Raw genomic sequence first — 24,971 nt, 5'->3', positions numbered from 1 at the left:
TTCATATTGCAGGAACTGCTGACACACTCCAGCCACATGAGGTCTGGCATTGTCCTGAATTAGAAGGAACCCATTGTCAACCGCACCAGCATATGGTCTCACAAGGAGTCTGAGGATCTCATCTCGATACCTAATGGCAGTCAGGCTACCTCTGGCGAGCACATGGAGGGCTGTGCCACCTTCCAAAGAATTGCCACCCTACACCATTACTGATCCACTGGCAAACTGGTCATGCTAAATGATATTGCAGGCAGCATATCGCTCTCCATGGCATCTCCAGACTCTGTCATGTGCTCAGTGTGAACCTGGTTTCATCTGTGAAGAGCACAGGGCACCAGTGGCCATTTGCCAATCCCGGTGTTCTGTGGCAAATGCCAAGCCTCCTGCAAAGTGTTGGGCTGTGAGCACAACCCCATCTGTGGACATCGGGCACTCAGACCATCCTCATGGAGTCGGATTCTAACCATTTGTGCAGACACATGCACATTTGTAGCCTGCTGGAGGTCATATTGCTGGGCTCTGGCAGTGCTCCTCCTGTTTCTCCTAGAACAAAGGCTGAGGTAGCGGTCCTACTGCTGAGTTGTTGCCCTCCTACAGCTCCCTCCACGTCTCCTGGTGTATTGGCCTGTCTCCTGGAAGCACCTCCAGCCTCTGGACACTGCACTGACAGACACAGCAAACCTTCTTGCCACAGCTCGCATTGATGTGCCATCCTATATGAGCTGCAATACCTGAGCCACTTGTTGGGTCGTAGAATCCATCTCATGCTACCACAAGTGGGAAAACACAACCAACATTCAATAGTGACCAAAACATCAGCCAGAAAACATGGGTACTGAGATGTAGTCTGTGGTCCCCACCTGCAGAACTACTCCTTTATTGAGTGTGTCTTGATAATTGCCAATAATTTCCATCTGTTGTCTATTCCATTTGCACAACAGCATGTGAAATTGATTGTCAAACAGTGTTGCTTCCTAAGTGGACAGTTTGATTTCACAGAAGTTTAATTTACTTGGAGTTATATTCTGTTTAAGTGTTCGCTTTATTTTTTTGAGCAGTGTATATATGCCTAGCTTGCTTAGTGGCAGTAATTAAATAATTTTGGAACCCTTAATGAAGATTTTTAATGCATAATGATAAAATGTACATTTTAAAGATTTTTTTCATAGAGGTTTTGGCATATGGGACCCCATTTGGATAATAATCCTTATTGGAAATGCTTTTTGTTACCCATAACTTAACTCAAGAAAAATGTCCGGCCCCTATAAACCTCAATGCATAACTATTAGGACACGATACATACATGATCAATGAAGGAACTCAGGAATTTATTCATGGTGTTATAGGCTTTTGTGCTCTGGTCTGAAACTGTTGTAAAACTGCGTAAAAATCGAGAGGGTCCATGATTCTGGAATTAAAACAAAAAAAAAGACAAAAAAAATAAAATGTTTTGTTGGAAATCAAGACATCATTGCAGAAGGGAATTATCATAACAACCTTCACAAAGTTATCATGGATCCGATCAAACTGTGCCCTGGTCCGGCCAGAAATAGAAATCTGAAATGTCTGAATATCGGTGTTTGGCTGTAGCCCTCTTTGGCTGCACATATTCTCCTACAATAGAAAAATAAAAAAAATTCTAATTAACTAATATATGTTAAAAAAACAATACTGAGCCATTTAACCCCCACATTCCTGCACCGTATCCCCAACCCTACCGGCTGGTCTTCTGTATGCCTGGCCTCAGGAGTCTCTTGCCTTATACAGCTTAGGCCTGTGATCAACTATCAGTCCCATGGGGTTTATGGGTTGTCACCGCTACAGCCAAAGTAAGCAGAAGACTAGTGGGGAGGGTTAGGGATGTGACACTGGAATGTTGGGGGATGGAATGCGCAAATTTATATTATAGACTTATTTTAGCTACATTGCAGCTTTTTAATTAAGTTAGAAGACCTTCATTTTTACACTTTGTTTTTTTTTCTACCCTTCTTCAAAGTAGCAAAACTTATTTATTTTCCTGCCGACATAGCCATTTATTGGCTTTTTTTTTTTAGGGGCAAGTTGTAGTTATAAATGACAATGTTTTTTTATCACATAAGGTACTTAGAAACGGGAACAGGAGGGACGAAATGGTAAAACAAAAATGCAATTCTGCCATAGTTATTTGGTGCTTTGTTTTTGCAGTGTTCATTAAGCGGTAACAATGACCTGGAAACAATATTTTTCGGGTCAATACAATTACAGTGACACCAGACTTGCATAGATTGTTTTATGTTGAAAAAAATCAGAAATTTGTAGGAAAAAAATAAAATGTGGTTTCTGTTATTTGTGGAGTCTTGTGACTTTTTTGTCTGTTGATTGACCTGTGTGAGGGCTTGCTGTTTTTTTGATAAGGCAATATAAGAGTTATTAAAATTTGCACATACATTTTTATTCTCTATATCTTATAGAGGTATTTCATAAAGTGATGTTATATCGCCAGGATGTACTATCAGTTTGTCATCATGAGAATTTGACATTTGGGGTCCTCATCAGCTCTCGGAATGAAGGGGCCACGTTGTGGATTCAGCCCTGTCATGTAGGTCACCTAGATGTTGTAGCTGGCTGTATTCAGATGAATGCCGCTGAGATGAAGATCCTTTGAAATATGGAGGTCCCATAGATTAGACCCTCATCCAACATAAACACAAAGATGTTCAGATCCTGCATTGGTTCTTGATGAGAAAAGGTTACTGCCTCCTGGCCCCTCCGGGGGAGGTTTATCCCCCTTTAGATAGGAGCCTTTATTTCACCATTTTTTATCACTGCACAGGATAATCCAACAAACTTACTGCTTCTCTCCTTAAATTCATATTCATCTCCTCCATGTTTGTATCCGAGTATCCATGGACCGAGCGCCCGTGAATGTAGAATCCAAAGCATCTGTGAGACAGTATGAATACCGAGATCTGCAAAATTGAAACTTGTTTTGGGGTTACGGAGTTCACAAGTTCAGTCTTAAGTAGTTATTACCACATTTCCAGTTATCATCTATCCACAGGATCACGTTAGTCTTTCTTTGTGTATGTCTAGTTGCCTCTCCATTTAGGTGGGGTATTTTAGAGCCCCGTTCTTGGTTACAGTGGGGTCCCGGCAATTTGTCCCCCACTAATCATCAAGTTATTACCTATCCTCATTAAATTGTTTTTTTTTTTTTGCTTTTTGAAAACCAAATTACCTCGGCTACAATCTGTTATAAAACATAAAAATGTTCTTTAAACACCTTCCCCGGATCCAACACTGAGTCACCAATATTGTTCCTGGCGTCTGTTATTGTCTGCAGCGTTGACAAGGTATTGACAGCACTGCAGCTAATCATTGAGCTCAGCATTAAAGTAGGCAGAGCCGCAGAGCTCACTTACTGGATGCAGTGCTTTCAAAGTCAGCGCTGCAGACAATAAAGGTGCAGTGGTGGAGACAAACTGTTGGACCCAGTGAGGGTGAAGAAAACCATTTTTTGGGTTTCTTTTTTAAACAAAGCTAGGAGGAAAAAGGTTTTCAGAAACCAAAAACCTCTTTAAACTTGTAATTTTGTTAATAGTCTTTTAAGCTGAATATAGACCAAGTGGAACAGTAACATTGGTATAAAGCCGGATTCACACATCTGTGAAACATGGTCTGTTCTCGCCCGACCGCTGGGTCTCCAGAGCTGAGTGCACTTCTTCGGCCGGTTTCCCACTTGCAACTGCAATGCGAGAAACTCGCATGAGTCTCTCGCCTCAATACCCGGCACTGCCGCCGACGGTTCGTCCCGGAGCGTTCCGATGCATAGAAATACATGCAGCCGCACACTCCGGTCCCGAGTGCCAGCGACAGTGCCGGATATTGAGGCGCGAGCTTCTCGCATTGCAGTTGCAGGTGGGACACCGGCCTTCATAGGTATATATAAAGCAGTTAACCCAGATTGGAAGAATAAGCCCAGTCTTCCAATGCAAGAGCAGTCCATGTTTCACGCGTGTGTGAAACCAGCCTTACAATGGTTAATCACAACTGTTATGTTAGATACCTTAGATCAGTGGTCCCCAACTCCAGGCCTCGAGGGCCGCCAACAGTGCAGGTTTTCAGGATTTCATTAGTATTGCACAGGGGTTGGAATCATCACCTGTGCAGATAATCACATTACCACCAATGCAATACTAAAGAAATCCTGAAAACCTGCACTGTTGGCGGCCCTCGAGGCCTGGAGTTGGGGACCCCTGCCTTAGATACTACAGTCTTTCCTACGCCACATGTGGCAGGTGTGTTTTAGGTGCACAATAATGGCACATGCAATTACTAATTACACCTCCAGATGACCAAGTTCTCTTCCCTAGACACTTTTCAAAACTTTTCAATACAGTGCTCAAAGTAATTTTTCCCTGTCCTGCTGAATCTGCCAGAGGACAAAAGATCATCATTGTGAACCTTTAAGCATCCTGTTTGGGGGCCTAAATCTTGCTGACAGGTTTCCTTTAAACTAAAAGCAAATAAACTCCATGTCAATTTTCGTTCATTTCCTCCTCTTCTTTAAAGAGCCATCATTTTATTTTTATCGTCACCTTAAAACATATGAGGGCTTGTTTTCTTGGAAAACTTGGTCTTTAAAGGCATGATTCATTTAACAATATAATGAACTAAAAAAAGGGGAAAAAAATTCCCAGTCGGGTGAAATTGTGAAAAAAAAAACCCCCTGCAATTCCACCATTTTTTGTGATGCCGCACCATCACACAGGCGCTGAGCTCCTAGCACTCTCAACATTGCAATCTGTGTACTGACCCAGGTCTATTGCTGACAGAAACGTTCATTACCATTCTGGATTGCTCTTTATAGTAAATCTCACCATTGCAGCTATCTGGAGTGCCAAATTTTTGTCTATTTATCTATGGAATAGGATCCTATTTGTGCACCCTTCCACAGAAGTGCCGTATCCTCCCCGCTTTACAAATGTCCGGATTACGTACGACCCCTAGTTACAAACGTCAGATGTTCCAAAAAAAAACCCCTAACACTCATCATACCGCTGACCTCTCCGTTCTCCGTCCGATCCTTTTCTTTCCGCTGTCATTTCTCCGGCGCCACACTATAGGCCAGGATCCAGGCCGCATCCAGGCCAGAGCTCACAGCACGTCATAAGGTCACGCCATTAGCACAACCTTATGCAATTGCATGTATGCAACTGGAGTCCTGGACTATAATGAAGCATTTGGAGATTTGGCGCTCCCAAACATAGAAACAAAACGACCGGATGGAGAGGTGAGTATTGCAAAATAAAAAAATAAAATGCACCCAAGCCCTGGAGGTCACGGTGCATCATAAGGTATTGGTAAAAATAAAAAAAATCTCTCCAGCCGCCCCATGGCTTGCCATTCGGTCCTCTTCTTTCTGCCATTGCATGCCGCAATTCCAAGACATGTCGTTGCTTCCAGGCCCCGATGGTCACTGAGTGCTGTAAGGTTGTTGACGTGGCTGTTATTCCTGGCTTATGGTGAATAGGTGGCTTGCCTGATGACGGAAAGAAGAAGACCGTGTGGTGGGTGGTGTGGCAGCAGGCGTGGTCCCTGAGGTGAATATTATTTTTTTTCCCATTCGCGAGGGGGCAATGGGAATGTGTAAACAGAAAATTACCCATTATTTAATTCAGGTTTTCTGTGTGAGATTTTTTTTTTAAACATTTTTGTATTTGTAGTTTGGCATAACTGATCTGTATTTAAAAAATGTAGAAATCTTGTAATGTTCAAAAGGGCCACCGGAGCTAGTCTAGAGTTGTTCTTCCTGTTCTTCTAGGAAATTCACATGTACATTTGCAGCAATAGACTGACTTAGATCCAATGTTTTGTAGTGAAGCACCTAATGAGCGTGTGCAAAGGTCATTGTCATGGGGAGACACAGGGCAGCTATGACATCACCTATTGTGATTGGTGAATCCTGGATTATCAGCTGTGTATACAGGTGTTACATGTCATTGTAATCATGCCTCTGCTGATAAGGAGCCTGATGAAAATTGTTCCTGTAAAAGACAGGAAGTATGAATCTAAAAAAAGCTCCAGTGGCTGTTGTGAAGATTGAAAGATCTAAAATTTAGTTTTTGAATACAGATCGTTATACAAAACAAAGAACAAAAAAACATAGCGCCGGTTTTTTAAATTTAACCCCTTCATGACCGGGGGATTTTTCGTTTTTCCGTATTCGTTTTTCGCTCCCCTCCTTCCCAGAGCCATAACTTTTTTATTTTTCTGTCAATTTGGCCATGTGAGGGCTTATTTTTTGCGTGACGAGTTGTACTTTTGAACGACATCATTGGTTTTAGCATGTCGTGTACTAGAAAACGGGAAAAAAATTTCAAGTGCGGTGAAATTGCAAAAAAAGTGCAATCCCACATTGGTTTTTTGTTTGGCTTTTTTGCTAGGTTCACTAAATGCTAAAACTGACCTACCATTATGATTCTCCAGGTCATTACGAGTTCATAGACACCAAACATGACTAGGTTATTTTTTATCTAAAAAATTCCAAACTTTGCTAAAAAAAAAAAAAAAAATTGCGCCATTTTCCGATACTCGTAGCGTCTCCATTTTTCATCATCTGGTTTCGGTTGAGGGCTTATTTTTTGCGTGCCGAGATGACATTTTTAATGATAGCATTTCGGTGCAGATACGTTCTTTTGATCGCCCGTTATTGCATTTTAATGCAATGTCGCGGCGACCAAAAAAACGTAATTCTGGCGTTTCAAATTTTTTTCCCGCTACGCTGTTTAGCGATCAGGTTAATACTTTTTTTAATTGATAGATCGGGCGATTCTGAGCGCGGCGATACCAAATATGCGTAGATTTGATATTTTTTTATTGATTTATTTTGATTGGGGGGAAAGGGGGGTGATTTAAACTTTTATGTTTTTTTTATTTTTTTCACATTTTTTTAAACTTTTTTTTTTTTTAACTTTTGCCATGCTTCAATAGCCTCCATGAGAGGCTAGAAGCAGGCATAGCACGATCGGCTCTGCTACATAGCAGCGATCTGCTGATCGCTGCTATGTAGCAGAATTGCACGTGTGCTGTGAGCGCCGACCACAGAGTGGCGCTCACAGCGACGGGCAATCAGTAACCATAGAGGTCTCAAGGACCTCTATGGTTACCATTCACAAGCATCGCCGACCCCCGATCATGTGACGGGGTCGGCGATGACGTCATTTCCGGCCGCCCGGCCGGAAGCGGTAGTTAAATGCCGCTGTCTGCGTTTGACAGCGGCATTTAACTAGTTAATAGGTGCGGGCAGATCGCGATTCTGCCCGCGCCTATTACGGGCACATGTCAGCTGTTCAAAACAGCTGACATGTCCCGGCTTTGGTGCGGGCTCACCGCGGAGCCCTGCATCAAAGCAGGGGAGCCGGCATCGTATAGTACGTCCGATGCCGGTAAGGGGTTAAATACTTGTAAGGCAAAAATCTGTTTTGAGCAAGATGTAATTTTCTAATAATAAATTCCTTGTAAGTGCTACAATTAGACGCCAGTGCTGGTTTTATAACACAGCCGGCAGTGGCCCTGTGTGGAGCAGGCTCCATATATCCAATCCATGACAGATATACAGGATGTGCCACAGAGAGGAAAAAGATTAATATATTATCAATGAATCTATTTATGCCATGTTCAGAGCTTTACATTTGGTGCAGCATGCTATCCAATGTGCACAATTGGTCACCATACAGTATATGAGTGTGTATGGTGGAAACCCATTGTATTAAAAACTCATGGTGACCGTGTCACGATTCCACCACACAAAGTGTCCTAAGAACTCTGTGAGTGACAGCTCAGCCGCACAATAGGATCAGGGATGTGCTCATCTGTCAGTATTGTGAATGATAGCCCAGTTGTCCAATCTGGCAGGGCCTTTGGGATTTCCTCCTGGTGTCCCCCGTTTTCGATGATTACTTGGCTGTATAGCTGGATAGCAGAGATTAGAACATTGCCAGTTGTTGCTTAGCTCAAGTGGTGTGTGATTGCTCTGAGTTCTTATATTCTGATCTTTGTTGCCTGAACTTGGAATTGCCTTTGACCATCCGTTTGCCTAGTCCTTTAGTGTTGATCAGCTATCTTCTTGGAATTGTGACCCCGGACTGTGACCTGTTTACGCCTTTGTCTCACTCCTCTGTTTATGACATAATCTCCTGGATTTTGACCTCAGACTCCTTGACTTCCACGACTCGCTTGTTCGTGAAAAGTGACTCAGAGTCACCTTTCAAGATAATTCTTCAAAAAAGAAGATTATAGTGATGTATGGCGCATACACTGAACGTAAATCATAGCTGTGGTGTGAGCGGAGTATAATTTTAAGACATATCCTAAGGCTGAACCTAAAAAAAATCCATGGAAATGTTCACTAAAAGCAAATTAAAAAAACTCTATTGTTAATACTTCTAAATTGAAAAGCAGAAAAAGGGACAATCAAAATTTCTGATAAGTTACTGAATACTCGAGATGTAGGCATGAAAGTAGTATATTAATTAGACTCAACTAACTTACATTACTCATGGAACACAAATCTACAAACTGGCGGATTTTATCTTCCACAAATCTCTCATAAATTCCAGAGTGGAAGAGAATCTGAAAATACAAAATAGTTTAATGTATGAGGAAAAAATGTTTTATATTACAAGGTAAAAATTTCATTTAGTATGAGCGCATACCTGTAAACCACCAATCGCAAGCCACAAGGCTGTAGTCACACCGTATCGCAAAATAAGGCTCCACGGGGCTACATAATCCTGGATGTCTCTGGACAGACTGGAGGAAGAGTCACGCAATGCAAGGTTTTCAAAGCCAACAATCTGAAAATCATCAGGTGATTATGGTATATAGCCATTATAATACACATACTTCGCCCTGATCGTGCTGATCATTCTCTAGTTTAGGTCACAGTAATGTTCACTATGCTCATGAGGACCTTTCACCTCTAGAAAAACATGATGTAAAAGACGAAAACATAAAAAAAAAAAAAAAACTTTCTTCAAAATATATAGTCAAGAAAACTAAAAAAAAATATTGTCAATTTTATTGATAACAGTTCTGTCCCTGAGGATGAAATTAGGGCTCTTCGCTGTCTCACTATTGGACAGTAGTGTGACACTTCCAGCTTCTCAGCTACGAGATGACACTGTATGGGGAAATATGAAAGATTCAAAGGCTAGCACTCAACTGAAATTGGTCGGACGGTGCTAGTGAAAATGAACCGATGGTCCCAAGACAGTAGTTCATGGAAAACACTGCACAAGTACAGGTTGAAGAATTATGCTTCAAGTGAGAGTATATTTGTAATAAGTGGTATAGCGACAGGCAAGGCGTTTCGGCCAGTTAATGGCCTTGATCACACAATGAAGGGAAACATGTAGCGATCTGTCCCCAGACAGACGCTTTTCCCATTTTTTTGTGATAAAATTAGGTGCCTTGGCATATACTTGGGTCGACTTATACTCCAGTATATACATTATATATAAAGCTGAAAATCTGTGTGTGCTAGCCCGTTGAATACAAAACCACATATTTCACCTGATTTGAATGAAATTTTGCACAGCCCATCTTTAAAAGCAGACTAAAAATACTGCGACCATTAAACTCGAAATCCCCCATTCACAAGATTTTATCCTCCGATTTTAGGCTCTATAGAAATAAAGGAGAAAATGGATATCTGTGTTGAATTGCAAAACCACAGTTTGTGCCCAAAGGGTCTTGAAGAATTAAAACGACAGCGCCCAAATAGTTGCTTTAAAAGGGGCAGTAACTATATAGTTGCTAAGGTGGTGTAACCTGATAGGTCACTCTAACGTCTGTATTTATTGCAATGGCTGTTGCAGAAGTAGCTGGGGCCTCATTTATGAGAATTGTTTCAGAAGTAAGGTCGTTCTGATTGCCTATAGCCACTGCAGAAGTGGACTGGGCCTCATTTATGAAAACTGCCCCACAGTAAGATTATTCTGGTTGCCTATAGCAACCAGAGTGCAGCTTTCAGCATTGAAGCTGTTGAGGTAAACTGAAACTTGAGCTCTGATTGGTTGCTATGGACAATTAGAACAGTCTGACTGTGAGGCAGTCATACGTTTTCTGCTTTATATGTATAGATTCACCTATTAGATCTCTGATCAGTGTGAGGTGGTTACTAAGGGTCATAATACTAAGGACTTTTGTTTAAAATGCTGCCCCCAAAAAACACCATCTATTGGGCAAGTTAATCCAAAAGCTATGAAAGCAAAATTATCTCAAACAGCTGAGACAAGTGAACAACAAAAATCCTGGCTTGAAAGGAAACGGATGAGACAAGATGAATTAAAGGCAGCTGAAACATCTGAACAACGGGAAAGTCATCTTCAGGAGAAGCAGATGAGACAGGCTGAATCAAGGGAAACTGAAACATCTGAATAACGCGAATGTTGTCTTAAGGAGAATTGGATGAGACAGGCTATATCAAAGACAGCTGAAACATCTGAACAACGGGAATGTTGTCTTAAGGAGAATTGGATGAGACAGGCTATATCAAAGACAGCTGAAACATCTGAACAACGGGAAAATCATCTTCAGGAGAAACAGATGAGACAGGCTGAATCAAGGGAAACTGAAACATCTGAACAATGAGAATGTTGTCTTAAGGAGAATTGGATGAGACAGGCTATATCAAAGACAGCTGAAACATCTGAACAACGGGAAAGTCATCTTCAGGAGAAACAGATGAGACAGGCTGAATCAAGGGAAACTGAAACATCTGAACAATGAGAATGTTGTCTTAAGGAGAATTGAATGAGACAGGCTGAATCAAAGACAGCTGAAACATCTGAACAACAGGAAAGTCATCTTCAGGAGAAACAGATGAGATAGGCTGAATCAAAGGCTGCTGAAATATCTGAACAGCAGCAATGTTGTCTTAAGCAGAATTGGATGAGACAGACTGAATCAAGGGACACTGAAACATCTGAACAACGGGAAAGTCATCTTCAGGAGAAACAGATGAAACAGGCTGAATCAAAGGCAGCTGAAATATCTGAACAACTGGAAAGTCATATTCAGGAGAAACAGATGAAACAGGCTGAATCAAAGGCAGCTGAAATATCTGTACAACGGGAAAGTCATCTTCAGGAGAAACAGATGAGACAGGCTGAATCAAACGCAGCTGAAACATCTGAACAATGGGAATTTTGTCTTAAGGAGAATTGGATGAGACAGGCTGAATGAAGGGAAACAAACATCTGAACAACGGGAATGTTGTCATCAGGAAAATTAGATGAGACAGGCTGAATCAAGGGAAACGGAAACATCTGAACAATGGGAATTTCATCTTCAGGACAAACGAATGACACAGGCTGAATGAAAAGCAGAAGAAACATCTGAACAACAGGAATGTCGTCTTCAGGAGAAACTGATGAGACAGGTTGAATCAAGGGATGCGGAAACATCTGAACACCGGGAACGATGTCTTCAGGAGAATCGATTGAGACAGGCTGAATCAGGGGATGTTGAAACATCTGAATATTGGGAACGTCATCTTCCGGAGAAACGGATGAGAGAGGCTGAATCAAGTGAAGCTGAAACACCTGAACACCGGCAATGTCGCCTTCAAGAGAATCAGATGAGGCAGGCTGAATCAAGGGAAGCTGAAACATCTGAACAACAGGAACATCATCTTCAGCAGTATCAGATGAGACAGGCTTAATCAAAGAATGCGGAAACATCTGAACAAAAGGATGAACATCGACAAAATGATTGCAAACATGTTATACAACTTATGGTAGGCAGGCTGACTTGAGTTTGGAAGGACCCAATTCAGGATTATAGGTCACATCTGAAAGTCATAATAGGAAGAAAAAGTATGCATCCATGAGACGTGTGCATAGTTTAGTAATTACATATGTGCTATAGTTTTGCATAAATATATTCTATAAGTATTGTTTATTCAGATGTTCATTTCTGGAGTTTAGGCCAGGTCCCCCTTTTGTAGATTGTTTATAATTGGAACACATCATATATACACATACCTTAAGACAGAAGAGGACAGCAACAACTTGAAATAGAGGATTGGTCTTGCGCACAGCCTGGATTTCATTCCATTCATTTGCTATGAAATATGTCCTCCAGATGCTGACTGGGAATGGGCTACTTTTTCCACCACCTGCTAAGACAGTGGAAAATAAAACTCAGGTCCATCATCCAGCAAATCTTAGCATTTACCAACCTTCCCAGATTGTACCACGATTACAAGTTTTTACGGAAATCAAAACTAAAAGAAATGATCTGTAGTATAAGTTGGTATACATGCAACGAGTAGGAGCATGTTCACACTGGTCATTAAACAGTGACAAAACCCAAGATAGAAACAAAATGAACATATACTCTGCTATAAATAAGTAAAAAGCATTAGTGCATATAAATAACATAGGGTACATAGTAAACACCGCTTTAGATAAAAAAAAATAAAAAAAAGTGTAAAAAGCATCCCATCAGTGACAAGGTGTAACCTGTCAGGATGGTCCTAAGTTCTGGTATTAAAACCTTACCATGTGTCAAAAATGAACTCAATGAGAATAAGTGCCGAGCAGGACCATGGGATAGGAAATCACTTACTGAACCACCAAAAATCAAAAGAACAGAGAAAAAGGGTCCCACATCTGCATGTACAAGCCGTCAAGCATGCACACAACTGCCATATTCAAGTCTGAAGCCCTCATACATGAGACATGACAAATATTCCGCCGACACCATCTCTCCGACTCCTCCATGCACAGAATACTCTGCCACTCACGTCTGTGTTCCCTGTGAGGGAACCGCTACCAGACTCCTCTAGTAGCTGTTTCAGATATTTTGTTTATTACAGAAGAAACATAATTTCGATCTCTCCAAAGTCTCTGGTACTTACCCTCAGATTTTAATGTTTTGGTCTTTGGCCGCTCCCAGTCAATGAAGAAAATCTGGATGGAAAGCTGTGAGACCAGAGTGTGTAGGAACTGTAGACCCTGAACAAAAGAAGTGCATGGTTAAATGGCAACAAAGGAATCTAGGCACCTAAAGGTACCTTCACACTGAACAACATTACAACGATATCGCTAGCGATCTGTGACGTTGCAGCGTCCTGGATAGCGATCTCGTTGTGTTTGACAGGCAGCAGCGATCTGGATCCTGCTGTGACATCGCTGGTCGGAGCTGAAAGTCTGGAACTTTATTTCGTCGCTGGATCACCCGCTGACATCGCTGAATCGGCGTGTGTGACGCCGATCCAGCGATGTGTTCACTGGTAACCAAGGTAAATATCGGGTTACTAAGTGCAGGGCCGCGCTTAGTAACCCGATGTTTACCCTGGTTACCATTGTAAATGTAAAAAAAACCAAAACACATACTCACATTCCGGTGCCTGTCACGTCCCCGGCGTCCGCTTCCCTGCACTCCTCCTGAATCCTGTGTCAGCGCCAGCCGGCCGTAAAGCAGAGCACAGCGGTGACGTCACCGCTCTGCTTTACGGCCGGCGCTTACACAGGATGCAGGAGGAGTGCAGGGAAGTGGACGCCGGGGATGTGACAGGCACCGGAATGTAAGTATGTAGTGTTTTTTTTTTTTTACATTTACAATGGTAATCAGGGTAAACATCGGGTTACTAAGCGCGGCCCTGCGCTTAGTAACCGGATGTTTACCCTGGTTACCCGGGGACTTCGGCATCGTTGGTTGCTGGAGAGCTGTCTGTGTGACAGCTCTCCAGCGACCACACAAGGACTTTCCAACGATCACGGCCAGGTCGTATCGCTGGTCATGATCGTTGGAAAGTTGCTGAGTGTGACGGTACCCTAAGTGACAAGCAAAGTGAATGTTGCCATATCTGATGTGCGGCTGGACAGAGGCATTATCTTCATTGTTTTATTGGTGCAGCAGATGAGCGGCGGTGCCTGGTACTGTGCTCATCATACTTAATGAATGAGAAGAGCCGCAGTACCAGGCACAGTCATGTATGAGAAAGCAACCAACCCTGTCTAGATAATGAAGAGGAGCATTGCAGCACCTCCATCATTCTGGTTTAACGGAGGTCAGACCCATAGTAATTAGTGATGAGAGAGTATACTCGTTACTCGTGTTTTCCAGAGCATGCTCGGGCGATCTCCGAGTATTTGTGACTGCTTGGAGATTTAGTTTTTGTCACGCAGCTGCATGATTTACGGCTGCTAGCCAGCCTGAGTACATGTGGGGGTTGCCTGGTTGCTAGAGAATCCCCACATGTATTCAGGCTGTCTAGCAGCTGTACATCATGCAGCTGCATCAACAAAAACTAAATCTCAGAGCACTAACAAATACTCGGACACCACCCAAGCACTCGCTCATCACTAATAGTAATCAAAAGATCACCACCAATTTCTAAAATGAAGGGGCAGAAGGTTTCAGTCATATTGAAAATAGCTTCATAAGCTTTTTATTGAGCTTGTCCTGTTGTTGGAGAAGAGAAGAGTCGACTGAGTGATTATTGGTGGTATTCCCACCGATCAGGACTAGGAGGTCTTAAACACGGTTACACTATTCACTATTTATTATGCCTGTTTCTAAAAGGATTTACACTAACGATGCACGATGTGGTCTTGTACATATGGGGCAAAAATATAATAATATCTTCCATGATTCTCTAATGCAGACACCGCTCCCGTTGAGACGTTGTTGCAATGGAAGCAACAAAATATCGGACAGCACTTGGTTGCCATCTGTGAGATGTTCTTCGTCAGGGACCGTTTGATATGAGAAGCTTAGAAAAAAACGATAAAATTCTGATGGTAAAAACTGACAATAAAGAACTCTGAGCAAATACACTATTGAAACATGGACCCACTTTATGCATGAGAAAAAAATACAGCCATGTGGACGATTCTTAATGGTGCACATAAGAAGTGTCGGGGCAGTGGTGGAGCCAGCAGGCACCATCCTGATATCCACTTACCTGTGCAAACCCCCCACCCCCCAAAAAATTTATGAAAAAGTGGAATCTGGTTTATTTCACTACTTTGCAGACATGATTTTACAGCTTCTCCAATGGGCAAAAAAACAGGCTAAAAATGACAAGTATAAAATCTTACGTACCTTCAGAGTAAATGCACATGATACATAGGTTATGAAGTTTTTTTCATCATCCGGCAGAGGCAACAAGACAGAGACGTGCTGCTGGCCCTGGAAGAGCACGCAACCAGGTTACAACTTGATTTGTGGGAAAATGGAGATTAGCATTTAATCCTGCACACCTGACTGACTATACACTCATTAAAGTGCGAGCTGTGGTTTTCACGGACAGAACTCCGTATCTCTGATATTCTATGAGACCATTCACATGACTGTGATTTTTCGTTGACCTTATATATGGTCCGTAGAAAATATTGGAGACCTGTCCAATTTTGATTTGAGAGTTGTAAATGCAAGCCTATGGTTCAGAGAAAAGAATCTGACTGCACCCAAATGACATCCGAGTGCGGTTCAATTTTCACAGATTGTCAGAAAGGAAAAAGTGGAGAAAATATTTTTTTTCTCCACGTACAAGAAAAATGGATGACACTCTGATCAAAGTCTGATCAAAATAATTGGTCTCTTTTTCTCGTACGTGAGAAAATCGGACGTCTGTACGAGGACTTGAAAGTAGAAGTCACCCAGATGTTTAAAGAAAATCATCTTGCTCCTATATTCCGTTTGTATTTTATAAAATATACAGCCCCATTAGCATAGGGACAGGCAGCATAGCCCCTGCCATAACCAAGGCTACACATAATGTAGGCTCAGCCCTCAGGATCTATCTCACATTGGCCTACTTGTCTCTATAGAACAAGGGGCTTCATATACATGAGATGGCTGTCGCCTGACCGCCATCTCTCCCTCATACTAAATAAATGTGTATTTTATGAAGAAAAGAAAGCTGCTGTGTGACTCCTATGGCAGCCGCTCATGCCTGAGAACAAAAGCTCAGTGTGTAAATTTAAAGGGACCCTTTTACACTGTATGTACAGTCCATTTTGTCAACCACAAAAAAGAGAAGAAGCTGACGACCAGAATAATATAAAGGTTTGTAGGAAAAGATATAGTATCACTTGTATCTTATTAATTGAAATTCCCTGTATGTATAGAAGTCCAGTGGGCGGTGCTACTAGTGATCGACAGCTTTCTCTGCATGCACAATCACACAGGGAAGACTGTCAATCACTAGTAGGACCGCCCATTGGACTCATATGGAATATTGGTTTACTGTCAACGCGTTTCAGAGTTTCTGACTCCTCTTTCAAGACATTTCAAGACAAGTTATTTGCGGTTGTCCTGAAGAAGGAGTCGAAGTGACTCTGAAACGCGTTGACAATAAACCAACATTCCACAGTGGCTTGTCATTTCTCCGGCAGCGCAGGATATTTCCGTGGCAAATTTCAAATTTTATGTGTATGAGCATCTTAGGAGGTTGTCCACTACTCAACTGGGAGGCTTGTAAAGTAGTAAACAACCCCTGGAAATGAATCGTTCCTTTCCAAAAAAACGTCTCCTTGCAGACTCCGTTAGGTGTAAGAAAACACAGAGCTGTGCTTAACCTCTGCGGTTCCAACTCTCTGCCTCTGCCATTGTCCCTATGTCTGTGATTTGGCTGCAGCAGTGACCAAACATTGACAGCGCTGCAGCCAATCGCTGATGTAGATGGTACTAAGCTCAGTGATTGTCTGCAGCGCTCTCATCACATCACTGCTGCAGCCAAACACAGACCCCGGGACCAGAGTTGGACCCAGAAAGGTTAAGTAAAGCTCATTCTGTCTTCTTACAGCTCTCTTTAACCTCTAAAGGACAGAGAGATTTTTCCTTTTTCACTTTCGTTTATTTTTTCTCCTTCTTCTATAACCATAACTTTTTTATTTTTCTGTCGATGTAGCCGTATGAGGGCTTGCTGTCTGCAGGACAACTTGTAGTTTTGAATGACGCCATTTTAATTTTACATAAACGTACAGGAAAATGGGAAACAAATTAGAAGAGGGATAAAATGGTGAAAATGAATGCAATTCTGCCATTATTTTGTGGGCTCTTTGTACAGTCTGACCCGAATACATGATTATCTGGGTCTCTACGACTACAGCGAAATAAAACCTGCATCAATTTTTTTTTTTATTTAAGTGGCGATTAAAAAAAATGTGAAAGTTTGTAAAAATAAAAATTGGGAGGACCCCTATTGTTTTTAATTTTCTATCGATGGAGCTGTGTGAGGGCTTCAGAGCGCAGGCCGATTTTATTACCGACCCACAGACTTGCACTGCCGATTTTGAGCCGACCCCCAAGAAAAACCTACGTCTGAACGAGTCCTAACACCAAAATAAAAGATGAATACCTACTTTGAACAACAGGAGCCAGTAAAGTCCAGTCCCCACAGTCACAGCGAAGAACACATCGGCCAGAACTCCAGCATAAAAAATTAGAAACTGAGTCACAGTCTAGGAATCGAAAAGGACAAAGAAAGAATTAAAACAAATGTGTATAAAATGGTCGATAGCTCAATGTTTGGCTTTTGGACAACAGTTGTCACTCAAGAAAAAAGTCAGTGTATAGTCAAAGGCCCAGATTCATCAAGATCAGCAAACTTCATGCAGGTCTTCATGAGGGGGCATGGTGGGGCGCAAAGCTCCTGATTCATTAAGAGTATCACCCCTCTTAATGAATCAGATGAGGCATGAAGTGACGTGCACCTCCGTGTATGCCTCGCCACAAAGCTAACTGGAGTAAAATTTGTAGCATAGCGAACGCCGCCCCAGCTCTGCCCATTTTATCGGAGCTGGGGAAAAATGGCATGAGAAGGGCAAAAGTTGCAAAATTTTAGTGCAAAATTTTTGCACAGCCTCCAGTTGTGCCAACATTTTGTGATTTTTAAAAGCTTTCTACACCAGAATACTTGGGCAAATCCTTTGCCGAATCTGGCCTAGGCCACGTACCCATGATCAGTATTTTGTGAGTTTTTGGTAATTGCAGGTTTTTTTGTAGCATTTTTGCATCAATTAGTTAAATTACGTTACTTGTGTTTTTAGTGCATTTTTTTTTTTTTACAAACATTTTTCTTAAGTCGCTTAACTTCAACCCCAAAGAAAATGTTTGGGGGGATTTGAAGAAGGCGGCTGTAGAGGGAAAAAAATCCAAGAACTGGAGGTAGAGACTCCTCAGGAATCTCTTATGGATAATTGCAAAAGGCAGAACATTTGTACATTTTGCTAATAAATCTAATTTTCAATGGGCGTTGATTAATTTTGATTACAACTATTAGTTGGAATAGACGACGTGTCTAGATGTTTGCTACTATATACAGTAACCATAAGTGTATGGAATTCCAGATTATGAAACCAAACTTATTATTTTGCACTTATTACCTGCAGGTCAATTACTTGACTACCGATTCGCCTTTTCCAGGCTGCAGTTTTCAGAAGGGACCACAATACAGCCAGACCACCCAGCACCCCCAACGCCACCTGTGAAATTAAGGCTAATTACAACATGCGTCCAATGGGTGAAAGACACCAGAGAAATCTAATAACTGATCACTTACATCTGCCTGGATGAGGGAGTCGGACTGGTTCATTTCATACTGTACTGAAAAATAAACCTGGAACAAGAAAAGCATCCTGTAAATGGCATGATCCTCATAAGTTGTAGAACTACAACCCTCAGCGTGTCAGCCGTCAAGGTACGACGGGCGCTGTACAAAGACAAAAGCTGGGGACTCACAGATTGGGTCTCATCAAGCTCTGGTCATATTGGCGTCATGGTTTTCATTTTTTTTAAGTGATCCATACAGAATATGATGTGTCCTATAAACACTAATGCATCTTGAGATTTACAAAGCCTAACTCATTTTCTGTAAGGAAATATAGGAATTTGACATATTCTTTTCCAATAGATCTATGGCATCATGCGATTAATAACTGACTAGTTGAATCCTTCTAAGCCCAATGTAGAAACAGGAGGTCAATTTTCCCTGCATGAGTCATCACTGCAAAAGTCATCACTGCAAAAGTCCCTGGCAGGGGGAGGAGCGAAGCAGCTGGGTCAGGAATTGAAGTGGGAGATGACTCATGCAGCGAAAAGAGATTTCCTGTTTCTACATAGAGCAGAGAAAAGAGAAGAATTAGCTGGGTAGAAAGGCAAAATGAGCAATTGTAAGTGCACAGTGCTGTATAATATGATGAGTGTAATATATTAAGAGGATAAACATTTTGATGAGAGCAAGAGGAGGAGGAGTGCTTTTTTCAATGCGGACTGTACCTGCACAATCTGGTTGTCTGGGTTCTGCACTGGTACATCTGTGTATTCAACTATCATCAGCGGAGGGTAGATTGTTCCTCTATGAGCTTCCGGTACAAGGCTGATACTAAGGATGATAGATTTAGTTTAATACATGTAAAATCAGTGTTATGGACAGTTTAAAATACATATTTTGCCTTTATCATTATTTTAGCTAGAGACGTAGATACTGTTCCCTCTTAGCTGGCCAGTACAGAATCACATGTAATAAATAATAATGAAGTGGCGAGATAATCAGGACAACATTGCATTGCAGTCTTAAAGGGCTTGTCCGATGAAAACAAGTTATCATGTATCCACTAGATAGGATATAACTTGCTGACTGGTGGGGGTCCGATTGCTGGAATCTGTACTGTTTGGTAGAAAGGGGCACTTTCATCCCCGACAAATAGAACCACCTGAAATTGGTTTAGCATCCTTCATTTTTTCTTTATGGCAGCACAAAATAACCCATTTGTTTCTCCATTCATTCCCAAATGGGCTATCAAGAGCTGCATTCGTTTGTTTCAACGACCCTATAAAAAAAATTAATGGGGCGGCGATTGGGCTTTTGATCTGATGTGCCATTTTGTAACAGAGATAAAACTCCCTGTTCCAACAAATGGTGCAGATCTCATCGGATACATGATAACTTGTTTCCACCTGACAATCCCTGTTATTATGGGCCAAATTTATTACAGTGGCTTATAAATATAAAGGTGCAAGTTGCTGACAATTAGCTATGCATACCCCCTATAGTATTAAACTGCATCCACATCTAGCACAGGGAAAATTAAAGAGGTTTTCCCCACAAAGTGAATTTTAATCAACATTTTAATCAATGGATCTTGGAATTAGGGGCGTAACTACCACGGTCGCAGCAGGGGCCCGGCAGGTCAGAGACACGCCGACACCAGCAAAAAGTTAAAATCTGTTGCCATACAGGAGATTCCTCCCGCACAGCAACAGACAGACCTGCCCTCCACCTGACCTGCCGGGGGCACACATCAGCTCAGCAGCCGACACCTGAACTGTTAGAAAGCAAGAGCTGAAGGACCTGTGGTGACATCATCATTATCATAGGTCCTTCATCATTTATCAGCTCCGCCTCCTGATCGCATGACGATGACATCACCACAGGTCCTTCAGCTCTCAGCAGCAGCTCCGTCCTGGTTGTGTGCAGCTCGTGTTCTCTGGCATCAGCCAGCAGCAGATTTCCGGCTCCTGCCATTCTGGTGAGATGTGGAGTCAGACGGGGCAGAATCTGGAGGCAGACGGGGCAGAATGTGGAGGCAGACGGGGCAGAATGTGGAGGCAGGCGGGGCAGAATGTGGAGGCAGACGGGGCAGAATGTGGAGGCAGACGGGGCAGAATGTAGAGGCAGACGGGGCAGAATGTGGAGTCAGACGGGGCAGAATGTGGAGGCAGACGGGGCAGAATGTGGAGGCAGACGGGGCAGAATGTGGAGGCAGACGGGGCAGAATGTGGAGGCAGACGGGGCAGAATGTGGAGGCAGACGGGGCAGAATGTGGAGGCAGACGGGGCAGAATGTGGAGGCAGGCAGAGAAGAATGAAGAGGCAGGCGGGGCAGAATGTGGAGGCAGGCGGGGCAGAATGTGGAGGCAGACGGGGCAGAATGTGGAGGCAGACGGGGCAGAATGTGGAGGCAGACGGGGCAGAATGTGGAGGCAGACGGGGCAGAATGTGGAGGCAGACGGGGCAGAATGTGGAGGCAGACGGGGCAGAATGTGGAGGCAGGCGGGGCAGAATGTGGAGGCAGACGGGGCAGAATCTGGAGGCAGACGGGGCAGAATGTGGAGGCAGACGGGGCAGAATGTGGAGGCAGGCGGGGCAGAATGTGGAGGCAGACGGGGCAGAATGTGGAGGCAGACGGGGCAGAATGTAGAGGCAGACGGGGCAGAATGTGGAGTCAGACGGGGCAGAATGTGGAGTCAGACGGGGCAGAATGTGGAGGCAGACGGGGCAGAATGTGGAGGCAGACGGGGCAGAATGTGGAGGCAGACGGGGCAGAATGTGGAGGCAGACGGGGCAGAATGTGGAGGCAGACGGGGCAGAATGTGGAGGCAGGCAGAGAAGAATGAAGAGGCAGGCGGGGCAGAATGTGGAGGCAGGCGGGGCAGAATGTGGAGGCAGGCGGGGCAGAATGTGGAGGCAGGCGGGGCAGAATGTGGAGGCAGGCGGGGCAGAATGTGGAGTCAGGCGGGGCAGAATGTGGAGTCAGGCGGGGCAGAATGTGGAGTCAGGCGGGGCAGAATGTGGAGTCAGGCGGGGCAGAATGTGGAGGCAGGCGGGGCAGAATGTGGAGGCAGGCGGGGCAGAATGTGGAGGCAGACGGGGCAGAATGTGGAGGCAGACGGGGCAGAATGTGGAGGCAGACGGGGCAGAATGTGGAGGCAGGCGGGGCAGAATGTGGAGGCAGACGGGGCAGAATGTGGAGGCAGGCGGGGCAGAATGTGGAGGCAGGCGGGGCAGAATGTGGAGGCAGGCGGGGCAGAATGTGGAGGCAGGCGGGGCAGAATGTGGAGTCAGGCGGGGCAGAATGTGGAGTCAGGCGGGGCAGAATGTGGAGTCAGGCGGGGCAGAATGTGGAGTCAGGCGGGGCAGAATGTGGAGGCAGACGGGGCAGAATGTGGAGGCAGGCGGGGCAGAATGTGGAGGCAGGCGGGGCAGAATGTGGAGGCAGACGGGGCAGAATGTGGAGGCAGACAGGGCAGAATGTGGAGGCAGGCGGGGCAGAATGTGGAGTCAGGCGGGGCAGAATGTGGAGGCAGGCGGGGCAGAATGTGGAGGCAGGCGGGGCAGAATGTGGAGGCAGGCGGGGCAGAATGTGGAGGCAGGCGGGGCAGAATGTGGAGGCAGGCGGGGCAGAATGTGGAGGCAGGCGGGGCAGGATGTGGAGGCAGGCGGGGCAGAATGTGGAGGCAGGCGGGGCAGAATGTGGAGGCAGGCGGGGCAGAATGTGGAGGCAGACGGGGCAGAATGTGGAGGCAGACGGGGCAGAATGTGGAGGCAGACGGGGCAGAATGTGGAGGCAGACGGGGTACCCGAGATCACAAAAAATGGACACGCTATGGGTATTAGAAAATGGCACGTGTCTTTTATTTTTTAAACAAGCTTTGGAATTTTTTTTCACCACTTAGATAATAAAGAACCTAGACATGTTTGGTGTGTGTGAACTCGTAATGACCTGGAGAATCATAATAGCAGTTCAGTTTTAGCATTTAGTGAACATAGTAAAAAAACAAAAAAAAAAAAACAATTGTGGAATTGAACTTTTTTGCAATTTCACCGCACTTGGCATTTTTTCCCCCATTTTCCAGTACACAATATGGTAAAACCAATTGTGTTGTTCAAAAGTACAACTCGTCCCACAAAAAACAAGCCCTCACATGGCCATATGGATAGAAAAAAAAAAAAAAAAGTTATGGCTCTGGGAAATATGGGAGCAAAACATGAAAACGACAAAAAGAAAATACCTCCGGTCATGAAGGGGATAAGGCCCCCATACACATTACATTGCTGTCCGCTGTACCACATACCACTCCGGCATTCCCTATGGGAGACCTGCGTCCAGCATTCAACCTCTGTCCTATGCTGTAATGGGAGCATAAATCACACACCGACACCAGGCCACACACTCGTTCATACACGCTGCCACCACTCACCGAACACACGGGCAATGAGTCCCGGAAATATTAATAATAATATTGTCTACCACTCATAAGGCTCACACACCTTAGGCTACGTTCATATTAGCGTTGTTCGGGGCAGCGTCGGCGACGCAATGCACAACGCATGCAAAAACGCATGCACAACGCAGCTTTTTGTGACGCATGCGTTCATTTTTGCATGATTTTTGGCGCAGAAAAAACGGCATCATGCAGCGTCCTCTGCGCCCTGACAGTTGCGCCAAAATGACGCATGCGTCACAAAACGCAAGACAACGCATGTCCATGCGCCCCCCCATGTTAAATATAGGGGCGCATGACGCATGCATCGCCGCGGCTGCGCCCGACGCTGCCCCGCACGACGCTAATGTGAACGTAGCCTTAGGCTATCATTCGTTAGAACATTCAAGGTTCAACTTGTTAAAGTTTATACTTTAATACTAAAAGGTTCAGTGCTTACAGTAAGAAAATGTATAAAAATATGATAATAAAAAGACATACAACTTATGCAAAAAGTATAAAATAACAGGAGAAACTTACAGAAAACATCTAACTGGTCGTTTGCTTCCTGCTCCCTGAGGGGGAGTTGGTGGAACACATCAGCATCTCAGGCTGCCCTCACATGTGAACACGTCTCTATGTATACAGCCCTAATTTATAGCTTTGGTCTGGAGGTCAGGCCTCTAGACCAGCCCCTCAGGTTAATATCATAACTGCTTGTTTTTGATTGGACCATGGCCGCACCTCCAATGAATATATTATTTTTCTCTTGAGATCCTTTGTGCAAACGTCCTTGCAGAGATACTATCAGGCCGTAATTAACATCTCTCTTCCAAGAGCTAGGAGGTGTCAAATGTTACCTTTTTTCTTGCCTTCCAGCAGGACCCCCTGGTGAGATTGGGGACAGAGTCTACTTGTCCCAGGAAAATACATATTAACACCTGGGTGCAACATGCAGCTTTAAAGACAGATGTTACATCATTATTGCCAGTGACACAATAAATCTATACATAGTCCACTGCACACACACACACACATATATATAACAAAAAGCAGCACCAAAAGAAAACAAAGGGTGCAAAAAATCCTACCAGGTATATATCAAACCTCATGCTATTATCCAGAAAAATGAAGGCAGCACTCCAATAGAAATAATAAATGTGGTTTATTGGCCCATGTGCGATATATATACACATGTGCCCATATATTCACATATTTCACCACCAGTTGAATCTCAATATCCCTTGTGGGCCAGGGAAGCGGGGGTCTGATTACTGAAGCCCTGGTGGTCTAGGGCAGTAAAAGGGCTAACGTAAAAATCCCTGGTGATGATACGCTTCTTCAGAAACCAAATGTGTTGCTTTAGGATCCCGGATTGGGAGGCAGCGATACTGTGGACTAGTTGAGTCGCTGATCTCTCAGTTCTCCTGCATATAACAAGAAGCGGAATATTGATCCAATACATGAATGCAGGGAGGCATACAGAGGACTGTGCAGCCGTAACTGTACAGTTTCCTCTATGACTGGGCAGAGCAATCAGGAGTACCCGGCTGCATACTCATCTGTCAGCAGTTTATCTACTATGAAGCAAAGGACTGGGCATGCTGAAATACAACATGCCCGATCCTTTCTTTCTCCACAACATTAGACTAACGGATGATTCTGCTGGTAAAAGGCGCGTTCAGTCTGGTTTGATCTGAAGGCTGTAGACAGCTTTAATCATTCGGCCTTCTTGGCAGATATCGCAGATAAGTTTCCCATTTCCTTGAGTCATTCTCCGGACAGGAATTTTCATTGTGAGCAGGTTACTTGGTTACCTGATTGTGATTTTGCTGGCGATTCGGATGACATGGGGCACACTGCTCAGTGTGTTTTCTCTCCCACTCAGCGAGTCGACCAAGAGTATGCGACGCGTCAGGATCCAATTGTTAATGTTCTTTCCTTGGAGAAGAAAAGTTACAGACAGGATAAGCGGAGATGGAGTCA

General features: G+C 43.8%; 1 protein-coding gene across 3 annotated transcripts in view; it reads right to left on the bottom strand.

Moving 5' to 3' along the window:
- The window catches only part of TMEM67 (transmembrane protein 67), a 93,178-nt gene that overhangs the window by 20,707 nt on the left and 47,500 nt on the right, over window positions 1-24,971 (bottom strand). For 2 of the 3 annotated variants that reach the window (XM_069731624.1, XM_069731626.1), the window contains exons 13-25: window positions 24,803-24,926; window positions 19,279-19,384; window positions 18,563-18,619; window positions 18,387-18,485; window positions 17,364-17,462; window positions 15,100-15,186; window positions 12,908-13,004; window positions 12,030-12,166; window positions 8,697-8,837; window positions 8,533-8,613; window positions 2,832-2,948; window positions 1,498-1,614; window positions 1,304-1,408 (exon numbers count right to left, since the gene is read on the bottom strand). In XM_069731624.1, the coding sequence (XP_069587725.1) occupies window positions 1,304-1,408; window positions 1,498-1,614; window positions 2,832-2,948; window positions 8,533-8,613; window positions 8,697-8,837; window positions 12,030-12,166; window positions 12,908-13,004; window positions 15,100-15,186; window positions 17,364-17,462; window positions 18,387-18,485; window positions 18,563-18,619; window positions 19,279-19,384; window positions 24,803-24,926 (1,367 nt within the window). The remainder of the gene's footprint in view (window positions 1-1,303; window positions 1,409-1,497; window positions 1,615-2,831; window positions 2,949-8,532; window positions 8,614-8,696; window positions 8,838-12,029; window positions 12,167-12,907; window positions 13,005-15,099; window positions 15,187-17,363; window positions 17,463-18,386; window positions 18,486-18,562; window positions 18,620-19,278; window positions 19,385-24,802; window positions 24,927-24,971) is intronic. The other variant, XM_069731625.1, reaches the window with a different exon arrangement.

Source organism: Ranitomeya imitator, chromosome 6, assembly GCF_032444005.1.
Source record: "Ranitomeya imitator isolate aRanImi1 chromosome 6, aRanImi1.pri, whole genome shotgun sequence".
Classification (NCBI taxonomy): domain Eukaryota; kingdom Metazoa; phylum Chordata; class Amphibia; order Anura; family Dendrobatidae; genus Ranitomeya; species Ranitomeya imitator.
This window is presented reverse-complemented; position numbering and strand designations above follow the sequence as displayed.